Source organism: Drosophila montana, unplaced genomic scaffold (assembly GCF_035044405.1).
Source record: "Drosophila montana isolate Dmon_TW-CO22-7 unplaced genomic scaffold, ASM3504440v1 contig_3218_1, whole genome shotgun sequence".
Taxonomy (NCBI): Eukaryota; Metazoa; Arthropoda; class Insecta; order Diptera; family Drosophilidae; genus Drosophila; species Drosophila montana.
In genome coordinates, this window is record NW_026998098.1 from 16833 (window position 1) to 28847 (window position 12015).

The 12015-nt window shown below is 32.7% G+C and overlaps 1 protein-coding gene across 11 annotated transcripts in view; it reads right to left on the bottom strand.

The window, feature by feature from the left end:
- Nucleotides 1-1269: 1269 nt before the first annotated feature.
- mub (poly(rC)-binding protein mub) overlaps nucleotides 1270-12015 on the bottom strand; it is an 81308-nt gene continuing 70562 nt past the window's right edge. For 6 of the 11 annotated variants that reach the window (XM_064689819.1, XM_064689820.1, XM_064689822.1 and 3 more), the window contains 3 exons: nucleotides 11662-11746; nucleotides 11289-11556; nucleotides 7490-10074 (listed from right to left, as the gene is read on the bottom strand). In XM_064689819.1, coding sequence (XP_064545889.1) covers nucleotides 9375-10074; nucleotides 11289-11556; nucleotides 11662-11746 — 1053 coding nt within the window. In that variant the 3' untranslated portion in view covers nucleotides 7490-9374. Of the gene's footprint in view, nucleotides 5541-5743; nucleotides 6753-7489; nucleotides 10075-11288; nucleotides 11557-11661; nucleotides 11747-12015 lie in introns of those variants that run through there. The other 5 variants (XM_064689823.1, XM_064689825.1, XM_064689824.1 and 2 more) reach the window with 3 other exon arrangements.

Below are 12015 nucleotides of genomic sequence, written 5' to 3' on the forward strand. Positions count from 1 at the left end.
AGATTTTTACGACACAAATAAATATATTTTGCCTCAAAAAAAGTATGCAACGCTTTTAGACATTTTTAAATTTATACACTATATAGCAAGAATATTGAAATTAGGATACACATCTCAATTGAAATGCTTTGAGAATGTGAGGCAATCAACATTCAGATTTTGGCACGCATTTTCAAAAATATATCGCATAGTATATTTAAACTTAAAAAAATACAGCCACTTCATAAATATTATTGTAAACTGAAGCCAGCGTTAAATGAATCAGCTTCTCTGATTGTTTATTACTTAAGTTTTAGTTAATGTTTGATATTATTTTGTTTTTAAACATTTCTTGTTTTTGTTTTTGTTGCGGTTTTAAATAAGCTCCTTTTGCGCAATATGAACTTTAAATAGCTGTCAATGTTATTGGCTTTCAAATGAATTCACATACATAAATCTGCGTATTGTTGAAATTCGTATAATTCCTATGTGTTGTTCCCCACAAAAAAGCAAATTTTTCACTTTGTGTTGTTGTTGCTGTGGTTGTTCTTGTTGTTGTTCTTGTTGTTGTTGTTGTTGATTTAAAGAAAAACATTTGGCCAGTTGTTGTTTGTATTTTTTGGTTGAACTGTTTGTTATTTAAAGTTGCTGTGTTTGGCACAATTATGCAATACTTTTCATATATAGTATATGTACATCATACAAAGTACTTGGTTGAGTTAGTCAGCTAGCAACTAGCAACAACTCTGGGGCTGCCTTAGTAATGCGTTATGCTTGTGTATTTGTTTTTATTATAATTTAATCTTATATTTTAAATATAAGTTGATCCCAATTGTTCAGTTTTATCAATTTTACTCTGCATTTTCATTCTTTTATTTCACATTCAAATAAAAGACAGTTAGAGACACTTAACAACTAATTTCTCATTGCTAATTTACGAGTTCTTCAAATTGTTTCATCGGAAATGCAATTGTCTTTATAGTGTTTCCGTTTTATGATTATTATTAATTAGATTTGTTTTCTTTTCATTTTGGTTTTATAGATTTTACACATATACAAACACGTAATAAACAGTTTGTAAGTTCCATGTATGTGCAATGTGCTAATAATTTCTTTAGTTTTTTGTTCTTCGCCAATTACAATTCCAATTCCGCCAGCCCGTCAACAATCTCTAGAGATATTGTCTGTTAGAGAGACAGAGAGAGAGAGAGAGTGCATGCTATGTGTCTGGTTTTTCCGTTTTGTATATGTATTTGTGTGTATATATGTAAGTATGTATGTAGTTAATCCTTTGCTCTATATAATTTACTGGTTATATGTTGTATTTTTTTGTTTTTTTTTTTCTTTGGATTTTATTTAATATTTTATTTTAATTTCAGAGAAACCTTAGCTGTTTCGTATATGTATTTACTGGCAATATGCAATATGCCTTCTATTTTCCTTTTTCAATTGCTTTGATGAATTGGAATACACGTAGATACTTATTCTTCTTGGCATTGAACCATTCATTATAATGCTGCAACAAAATGTTATACGAATAAATGTTTTTCTTTTATATTATTATTATTATTATTATTATTATCTGCTTGCACTGTCTGCGCCAAAGCTTTGAAAATCACTGAACGATATGGAAATCGAGAAAATGCTCAATTCACCATATGCAGGATAGACAAATCAATTGTTCTATGCCCGAAGAACTCAAAACATTTCCCATACTATGTTATCCCTATCATCTAGCCATGTTCGTAGGCTAAGCACAAGGCCCAATGAGACTAGCTGAAAATTGCACTCAAACATAGGATTAATCCTGTTAATCGAAAGCCAGCGAGAGACCTTAACAAGATTATGTAAGGTTTTTGTAGAGCAGAGAATATTAAGAGAGATTCTTTTGAGAGGCCTATCTCTTCGAGAGACCCAAACTGTATTAACTATGAGTTTTGTAGAACAGAGAAGATTTAACTTGGAAATCTATAAAGAGTCAATCAGACAAAGGATTAATCCTGTCACTCAAAGCCCAACGAAAGACCTTAGTAATATTAAGTATGATATTTGTAGAGAATCTATCAAGAATCAATCAAAGAATTATTGAATATATCTATTGCCCAGGTTATATTTTTCAACAATAACCTGAAAAAATAAACCTAAAAGCAAGTCGTAAATTAGATTCGAATTAAAACTATATTTTGTTAAATGATTAAAAGGCGCACCTAAGCTGAGTTGGCTACAATTTATCACTATTCTTATCTCTCGCCTTTAATCGATATATTTTCTAGAATATATGTGCTCTACATTTGCGAATAATGTATGTGTGCTTAGGTGCCAGTTTCAGCTAGTGTAATTGAGTATGTTTCCGTATTGCCTGCTCTATGGCGAATGACATGAGTTTTCAGTTAAAGGTTTTTCTTAACAATTTCTAACACCAATATTTAGTTAATAAATTTGCATATTTTCTTAATTTTTTCACTTCAACCCGAATTTACCGCTGTGGTTTCCAACACGTTTCCCTTTCATATGTTGTCTAAATTAAAAATTCATCTCGTATAATTTGTTCACTTTTCTCTCTTTGGATATTAAATAAGAATATCTAAAATACCTTAATTATAAGCTTCTGTTCTGCTTTCATTTTGTTATACCTCCTTCATTTATGTATATGTATATAAATATGTTTGCTTTTGCTTTCATTTTTATCTTTTCCTATATTTGCATTTTAACAATTATTTTATATCCGTTCATCTATCCAGCATTCCATATGTCAAGTGCCTTAAATGCTTTTGTTTATCCACATATTGTGTAGAATTTTTTATATATTTTTTTGTTGTTGACATGTATTGTAAAACTGTGAGCAAATACATTCAAGTGATTTGTAATTACACTGAGAGAAACATTTATATGTGGTGTGTTGTTTGTGTTTTTTTATCTGAGTGTTTGTATATTATATATGTATATATTGTTATTTTGCTGACTAATTGCTTATATTTCCGGATAATGTGTCGGGTTTTCGGTGTTTTAAATTTTATTTTGTTCGAATACTACTTGCAGCTAAGTTTATTACATAAATTTACCATGTAAATACATCATACGTTTTTTTGTTTTTCTTTAGTTTTTTTCTTTTGTCTTTTGTATTATATGTTTTTCAAGTACTATAACGGGCAACTCTACACACTGGATGTTGTTGAAACTCGAATAGCTTTGAGCAATTTTGGGTCATATGTCTCTAAAAGGGATAAGTTCTTTATGTCGAAAAAGGCTTATGCATCCTCCCTTCACATACATTCGTAAATATATATATATGTATTTAACTAAATACGCTACATTAATCACATTGCCAGCCTCTTAACACGCAATGCTGAAGCAGGGAAAGTTGAGAGGAAATGTTGAGAGAAACGCTGCGGAAAGGTAGAAAACTCACATGCCAGTATTATATACACAATGCCAAGTGCTATTGGTATTCATTTTTTTTTTTTGACGAGTATCTGGGGCAAGAAGAAATTTGCTTGGTTTGGTTTTTAAGGCACCATTAAAATTGCTTTTCTTACACGTATTTTTCCTTTGCAAATTTACAAGTTTTCAACAAATTGTATTTAATAATTTACATACACATACACATTAATTAGTAAAAATTCATTTGAAATTGTTGTTGTTGTTGTTGTTGTTGCTGTATTTGAGCTATTTTAAATGTAGTTGCTTATACACACACATGCACATAATTAATTTATCCCTTTTGTTTACTGTTATGATACAATTAGTCCCAGCTACTATCCGCAGTTAACCCGTCAACGTGCGACCTTTTATTATATTATTTAAGTTTTTGGTTTTGATTTTTTTTTTGTTTTTTTTTTTGGATTTTCTTTTTGTTTTATTTAGTTGGTTTGTAACTTGCGCAAAAAATTTACTAAATATTTCAAATACAATTAAATACAAGTGTACATAATAATTAATTTAATATATATGTATGTATATTTATATATAGATATATAATTTATTTATATATAGATATACGGTTTTGCTTCCATTTAACGTTCATTCTTTGTTTAATTATTTGTTGTTTTTTCAAAAATGATTGCTTCAAATTGTCATCAGCGAAATATTTGTCTCTAAAATCACGAAATAGTTTCGCTTGATATTTTGCTGCCTGTGTTACACATTTTGCTTGATCCGCATTTTTTTTGCTTTGTTTTTTTTTGTATTTTTTATGTTAGTTTTTAGTCAATTAAAAGTAGAGAGTGTGTTTCAGTTAACAATAATGCATTTATCATTATTATAATTGTTTTTTTTTCTTTATGCTATTAACAATTTCCTGTAATCAAGTTTTGCTTCATAAGTGTTTTTTGTTGTTGTTATTATTAATATTATTATGCAAGTATATAGATAGGGGAAAATAAGAAAGACATGCACTTCTTTTGCTAAGTATTCCATGTCTTCGCCCACTTTGCAAAATAATTGAATGAATGAAATCTTTGAATTTAAATTCCATTAGCCCACAAATTGTTCTCATAGAATTGTTGCAGAAATGAATTCTTTTGTTAATTGTCAATTAAATAATATATGTGTATTTTTGGGATATGTTTGCCATTATATGTTTTGTAGTTTGAATAATTTCATTTGCTGATGATTATATTAATTTGTTTGAATTTGAATTGGTTTATTTTTGATGTGGATATGTATGGGTATTTTTTTGTATTTATTTATATTAATTTTGTATTTTTGTATGTATGTTTCTTATGCATTAATTTAATTTGTATAATCAAAATTTGACACATATTGTCGCCTGTGGGCGGAGAGCTCGCGGTCGAGCTGCCGACTCACAAAGTATTTGCAACAAACTTTTTAACTAGCTTACGGATTGATGTCTCGGCTACAGGCTAAACTAACACACACATATAAATTGTTATTAATATTCAATATGCCTTTGCATGTGTGTTAGTGTGTGTGTGTGTGTGTGTGTGTGCATTGTTATTTTTGTGGCTTACAATTATTAACTAATTTTTGTTTAAGAAGCCACAGTTAATTGTTTTCCTTTCTTTTTTTTTTTGCTTTTTAGTGCCCAGCCTAGAGAACTAAACTTTAAAAAAAATTAATTTAAGTAAGTTTAACATTGAAAATCAGTTTATTTTTGATGTTTTGTTGTTTTGCGTATAAATTTAACAGCTAATAAAATAAAATTATACTTTAATTTAAGCATAATTGCAATATTAATAAAATTAAATCCATTTTTCTCATTTTCTCATTTAGCAGAAAAAGTCTTTTTAATCGCCGCAAATGTGCTTAAGCATTATTATTGTAATTTAAATTTGGACACTTAATTTAACGTTTTCGCTAAAAACCAAAAAATAATAATAATAAAAAAAAACAGCGTTGTCTAACAAATATATAAATTTGGCTTCAAAGGTTACGATCAGTTTTTGTTTTCTTTCGCGTTCAACAAATTATAACTAATTTCGAAAATTGAAAATCAAGTTGTATTAAATTTAATTTAATTTAATTTAATTATTTAATTATTCAATAGTTTTTTTTTTTATATGTAGTTTAATCAATAAAATGAATTAATTTTGTCCTTCAGTCTAAACATATTCAAAAATCACAAATACAATTTCGATAACAATTACAATAATAAAAATAATAAAATTAAAAATTATGATATCAATTAATATATGAATTTATAATGTAATCTGTGCAGCGTGTTATATTTATATGAATCGATGCAATTCATATGAATATAAGCAACAAACACATGAAATTGATGTCGAAAATAATTGTTCATTTCTTTGTTTTTTGTTTTTAGTATTTTAATTTTGTTTTGTTTTGTTTTTGTTATGCTTGTCTCTTTGCTTTGTTTGCTTGCTGTTTTGGCCTGGCTTGGCTTGGTTTAATTAAATCTTGTTATACCCTTTTTGCGTTTTATATTTATTTGTTTATGCCTTATGTTGATGTAAGTGTATTTATTTATGCTTTTTGTTTGTTTTCTTTCTTTCTTCGTTTTTTTTTTTTGGTTATGCACACGCACAATTACTTGGCTTAAGATTTAACTGCATTTCGAAATTTGCATTTATGTTTTGTTTGCTGTATTGTTGGTTAATATTTGTATTTTATTTATGTTTATGGTTTTTTTGTTTTCTGCTTTGCTGCATTTGTCTTCATTTTGACTAAGCTTAGAATTAATTGCTGTTCTGTTCTTACTTTGAGGGCGCGCATACTGTGAAGTTTTTGCGCCCGAAAACGGTTTTAACATAAGGTTCATTTTTTATTATTTTTAGCTTTTGTTTCTTTTTTGTTTTTTTTTTTGATTTTAAACTTAATAAAAAATATCATAATTAATAAGAATCAATGAATAAATATAACGTGTATATATGCTTACATGTTTGTATGGGCGTGGATGCGTGTGTGTGTGGATGTGTGTGTGTGTGGATGTGTGTTTGTGTGGGAGCTGTGTTTCTGTGTATGACATCTGATGCTTTATGCTCCTTCTTCTTCATGTGATTTGACCTTGTCATATGATTTGTTTACTGTGTTTTTTATGTTTATGTTTTTTATCTTATTGCTTATTGAAATTGCCGCTTCCACTGTCAGCTGTCAGTTGTCAATTGCGACAGTTTCTCGGCTCCATTCGATTTGCTTTTTGCTTGTATTATTTATTTGTTTGTTGTTGTTGTTGTTGTTGTTGTTGTTATTTGTTGTAGTTGCGTTGCACTTAGTGTATGGGCGTTTTAACAATTGCACTGGGCGCGATATAGTGATAGCCGGGTATGGGCAGTCCAGCGGTCTCCATTGATATTCTGCAAGGTAAGAGAACACGATTTAGAACAGTTCTATTTATGATAATTATTGTAAATTTAAATGCATTTTAACAAAAGTGTGCGCGAAGCTCTGCTGCTTATGTCGTGCCTGTGCCTTAACTTTAAAATGGGTTCACGTATGTCTCTGGTATTCACAAGCTGCAAGCTGGATCAATGAACTAACCTTTTGTAGAATGTTATCATTTGGATTATTTATTTTATGACTAAGTTAGATATACTATAATAACGCAGTTGCTACAATTTAATAAAGATATACTTATTAATCTTCCTTCTTCGTTTTTGTTCTGTTCGTTATGGGAACAAAATTCTATAAATATCATAAGACAACGAAATAATTGAATACGTATAATTTGGACAAGAGCTAAATGTAGATCCCTAACTGGAGACTAATATTATAATTAATAAAACTAGCTTTATTCTTTCAAAAACCTTTCTCACTTTAAACTTTAAAAACTGGATCAAGCCCGCACTTACTTTTCTGTTCTAAAAGAAAGCTTAAATAAAATATTGTTATTAGATTTCATTGGGGTCGTATGTTTTTTTTAGTATTTCTTCATTTTTATTACAAACGCAGTTTTCATTACAATTTGCTTTGATTGCATATAAATATGTTTGCTTGTTTGTTGGTTTTGTTTTTTTTTAGTTTTTGTTCGCAGCTAAGAATCGCGACTAAAGGTAAAAAGCGATTTCATTAAATTGGTAATTTTTTATGGTAATTTGTTTTCCTTCGTGTGTCTATTCATGAAAAGTAGTTAGTTAGTACATTTACATTCATTACTCGAACTATTATCGATTTGCATTTGACTCGATCTCTACTTTGTGTAAATCTCGTATAATATACGTGTATGTATTTTAAGTTAGTTTATGTTTTTTTTGTATATATGTATATGATTTGGTTATAAAATCGTAAGCCCGCTTAGCTTAAAAATAAATTTATTACAATTTGTGTCATTTCACTTAGTAAATAATAAAAATTCTTAATCGTATGTATTGTGTAAAAGGGTAGAGAAATTTCAATTTCCAAATACTTTTTTGCTTTTTTTTTTCATTTCAACAATCATTTTTCACCAATTTACAAATATTTTGGTTTTATTTGCTTGATTATACAATACAAAATAATATTAACATAATAATAATAATAACAAATATACGATCGTATAATAAATACAATACAATAATTTAGAAAATACCAAATTAATGGCTACAACTAATCCGAATGTGACTTAAAAACAATTTGAAGACTTCAAGTCCAATACATAATAACGTTTCCCGTTTCTCGTTTCTCAATCAACTTTACGCTTAACAACATTTACGAGTACAAATGTTTCTCTCGCTGCCTTCAGTTGGCTTCATTTAAGTGTGTTTTTTTCTGTTTCTCTAAAATTTTTGTAGTAAGTATTTTTAAGCTTTTGTACGCTCACTTGCGTGGATTGCGTCAATTAGAGCGAATTGGTCCATAAAAGTCGCTGTGCCAAATTCTTTTGAGCACAATGCATTGGAATTTTTAGATTTAATTTTTGTTTTAATTTCTCGTTGAACTTCTTTAAGAAGTTCCTATTTGCGTTCTCGACACATGGCTGAGAAGGGGCTTTATACTTAGGGGCTAGAGCGTAAAATACATTTAGTGCTTAGTTGCTAGTTAGAGAAAATATGAAAATTTGCTCATAGAGATATATTGGAGAATGTATCGAGGGGAGGGGGCGGAGTGACGGGGTTCTAGATGAAGTCTATATATTTTACAATAAATGTGTGAGGGGAGGGAGATGTAAATATTAAATGTGCTAGATGTATATATATATGTATACTGCTACCTGTTATCGAAATTCGATAGAAAGCGATTCACAAACTATACTTTCAGGTTTTTCTTCTCTGTCTAGGGTTGCGCTAAAATTTGGCAAATTCTATAATGTACGATAGTTTAGTTGATGTGACTATATAAAAAGGGATTAGGGCAAAAGACTATAACATCTATTAGGAGAAGGGTCCTTATGCTGCATTTCACTTGGTCAAAGTTTTTGATTACAATACTTGGGCTAGTTTCATGATTTTTCATTTCTTATGATCATTGCTCTTCCTCTTTCGCTATATTCGATAAACGATTTTGTTCAAGTGGTCTATATATATCTGTATGTATGTGTAAATAACTGCCGTATTTGACAGCCTTATAGAATAATTGTTTTCAAAAAACATTAATAGATATATGCGGCATTAAAAGACATAGGCCTCCTGAACTAGAAACTATTTTGGATACTGTAGCGATCGGGCCGCCATCAACTAGTTTTATAAAAATTGTCTTTGAATTTTTAAATAGTTTTACAAATTTTACACTTAAAAGATTTTTGTTTTCATTCTTCAATCAAATCGTTTTCCTAGAGCAAAATTCTTCAAGAATCGTAAACTCTTAAGCTGTCGCTACGCTATAAACTTGTTAAGAACTAGAAGAAGCTAACACTAACTCGACTATTAGCAAATGATGATCGCATTTTTCTGGGGTATTTTCATTAAATATTTGGGTATTACTTTTGGGCTGCCAAGATTGTTGTTCGACTGACTACTGGGCTGGCTAATTTCTAGCGCTGGCTGTATTTATTTGGCCTACCCCTAGTAGGGATTAAACTTGTTGCGCGCCTTCTCCGACTCGACGCCGGCCTCGGTCTGATGCTGCCTGAAGCGCGAGGTCGCATAGTGACCCTTGGCACGGTTAACGCCCGTGGTCTGCACCGGCGGTCCGCCGGGCGTGCCACTGCTGCTGCCATTGTTGCCCAGCGATGTCAGGCTTAGCAGATCCAAGGCGCTCAGATTTGATAGGGCCGTGAGGGCGCCCGGTTTGGTCAGCAGTTGCAGGGCCGACGCCAATGGACCGCCGCCCAAGGCAGCAGCTGCTGCTGCTGTCGAATTTATGCCCAGAGCTGCGGCGTTGCTAGCTCCGTTGTTGTTGTTGCTGCTGCTGCTGTTGCTGCCGCTGTTGTTGTTGCTGCTGCTGTTGTTGTTGTTGTTCTGGCTGCCGTTTGTGGCATAATTGGAGGCGCCGCTGCTGCTGCCATTGCTGCTGGCCGAGCTGCTGCTGTTGTTGCTGCTGCTGGAGCTGTTGTTGGCACTGCCCGTGAGCGACGCCGTCAGACAGCTATTGCCATTGACACCGCCAGCAACTGCGGCTGCCGCTGCTGCAGCCGCCGCGGCAGCTGCCGTTGTTGTGGCACCACCAGCAGCAGCAGCAGCAACACCGCCAACAGCTGCCGCCAGTGCGGCAGTGCCATTTTGCGCTGCCTGATCCTGAAGATTGGCCTTCTGCAGTTCAACGCTGTGGATGAGGTACACAGAGAGATAGATAGAGACAGAAAGAAAGAGAAAGGAACTTATGGGATATTGTTGTTGTTGATTTTTTTTGTTTCAGGTATTTTTCAAAACATTTTTTTTTTTTTGGTGATTTTGTGGAATTGAGTTGGTCAGTTCTTTATTTTTTATTTTTTTGAATTGCTTTAGTGTTTTGTTATGCAAAAAAGGTTAAGGAGGTTTTTGTGTGGAGGAACGGTACGGAGTAAACGGAAATATAGCAAAGTTCTGGGGAGAACTTTTGGGCGCTTGGTTTGTTTGGTTTGTTGATGGTGGGAGCGGCGTTCAAATTTGTTTGATTTTTGGATGGTAGGAGTAGAAAACGTGGTTATTTTTCTAGTTGTTGGACTTGACCGAAACAGTATTTAAAAGTTTTATAGGATTGAGCTTTAATTTGGTGGGATTTTTGGTTAAGTTTAGTTTGTTGCGGGTTTGGGGAGAGAGGAGCATAGTTTTTATTTGGTTTTTGTGTTTTTTGGTTTTTTAATTTTCTGTGGATGGGTTGAACTGCAGTTTCTTTTTTGAAGTACCAATTGATTCAGTTCCAGTTTTAATTTGCTTGTGTGTGCGAGAGTGCGACGCGTGACGTAGTTTTAGTTGATGCTGTCCATTTTGCTTTTGCTTTTGCTCCTGCTCCTCCTCCTCCTCCTCCTCCAACTTGACTGCTGAGCTGAGACTCTTTGTGTATATATACACATATATACATTGGTATACTAGATGCTAGGTTATATATATTTTAATATATAGAATTAAAGGTTTAAAAAGAAATGTATGTTATGCTAGAGATTAGAGTTTTCTGGTGCTGAATTGTTTCAAGTATTGTCTATGCATGAAATTGTGCGTTACATTTCAGTACATTTTGGAGCTACATATGAAAAAAGCAGTTAGGTGCTGAATGCGGGCTTACGACTTATAATACACTAGTGTAGAGTTTGAGTTTAAGCTTAAGATTACAAGAGTTTTTTTGAACGCTCTGCCCCAGACTCTCTACATAAACACGTATGACTTAAAAAAAATACTGAGAGACCGAGACGACCGATACGACCGACGACCTCCTTAGACCTTATTTTCTGACTTTGTCAATTTGCAAATCAATTCGACAAAATGTATTAAGACAACAAACACACACACACACACACATACATATATATATTAAATAGTTAGAAGTGCCGAGCAACTCACCTCATATTGATTAAGTATTGGGCCAATGCCACCGAATCTGGATTGCCGCTTATGGTGATGGTGCGATCGGTATTGCCGCCCTCGCGCTCCTCGCAATTCGAGATGCGTATCATGGCGCCGGAGATCTGACGTATTTCGGCAATTTTGGTACCGCCCTTGCCAATGATGCAGCCAATCAAATCATTTGAAACTGTCATCTCGTGCTGCTGTTGCTGTGCCCGATTCGCATTGGCCGTACGCAGCTGCGAACCAGCCAAGGCAGCCAGAGCTGTAAAAGGCAAAACCATCGATTTTTAGTACACAACATAAATGCAAACATGCATACACAATACACTCTGCGTAATCCCACAGAATGGATGGGGATGGGACTTACCTGTGTGATTTATACCGCCGGTGCTGGCTGGCGTCATGCCGGCCAGGCCCAAGGCAGCCAAACTGGCCAATGGATTCTTGGCAACCTGTTGGAAAGGCAACTTGACATTACAAACTTTATTCACATCAATTATATTAGTTGTTATTATGATTATGTTCTTGAGAGAGAGGTAGTACATGGGCACATATTACTTGATTAGAGTCTTTCATGTTTGGTTCGGTTTTTGTACATATAAATATATGTATGTGGTTAGATATTATCTTTTCGTATAGGAACGGGTATCACAACACAACGCGCGTACAGCTTTTAAAAAACAGACGAACGCAGAAAACTCATAAGAACTATACAAGAGAA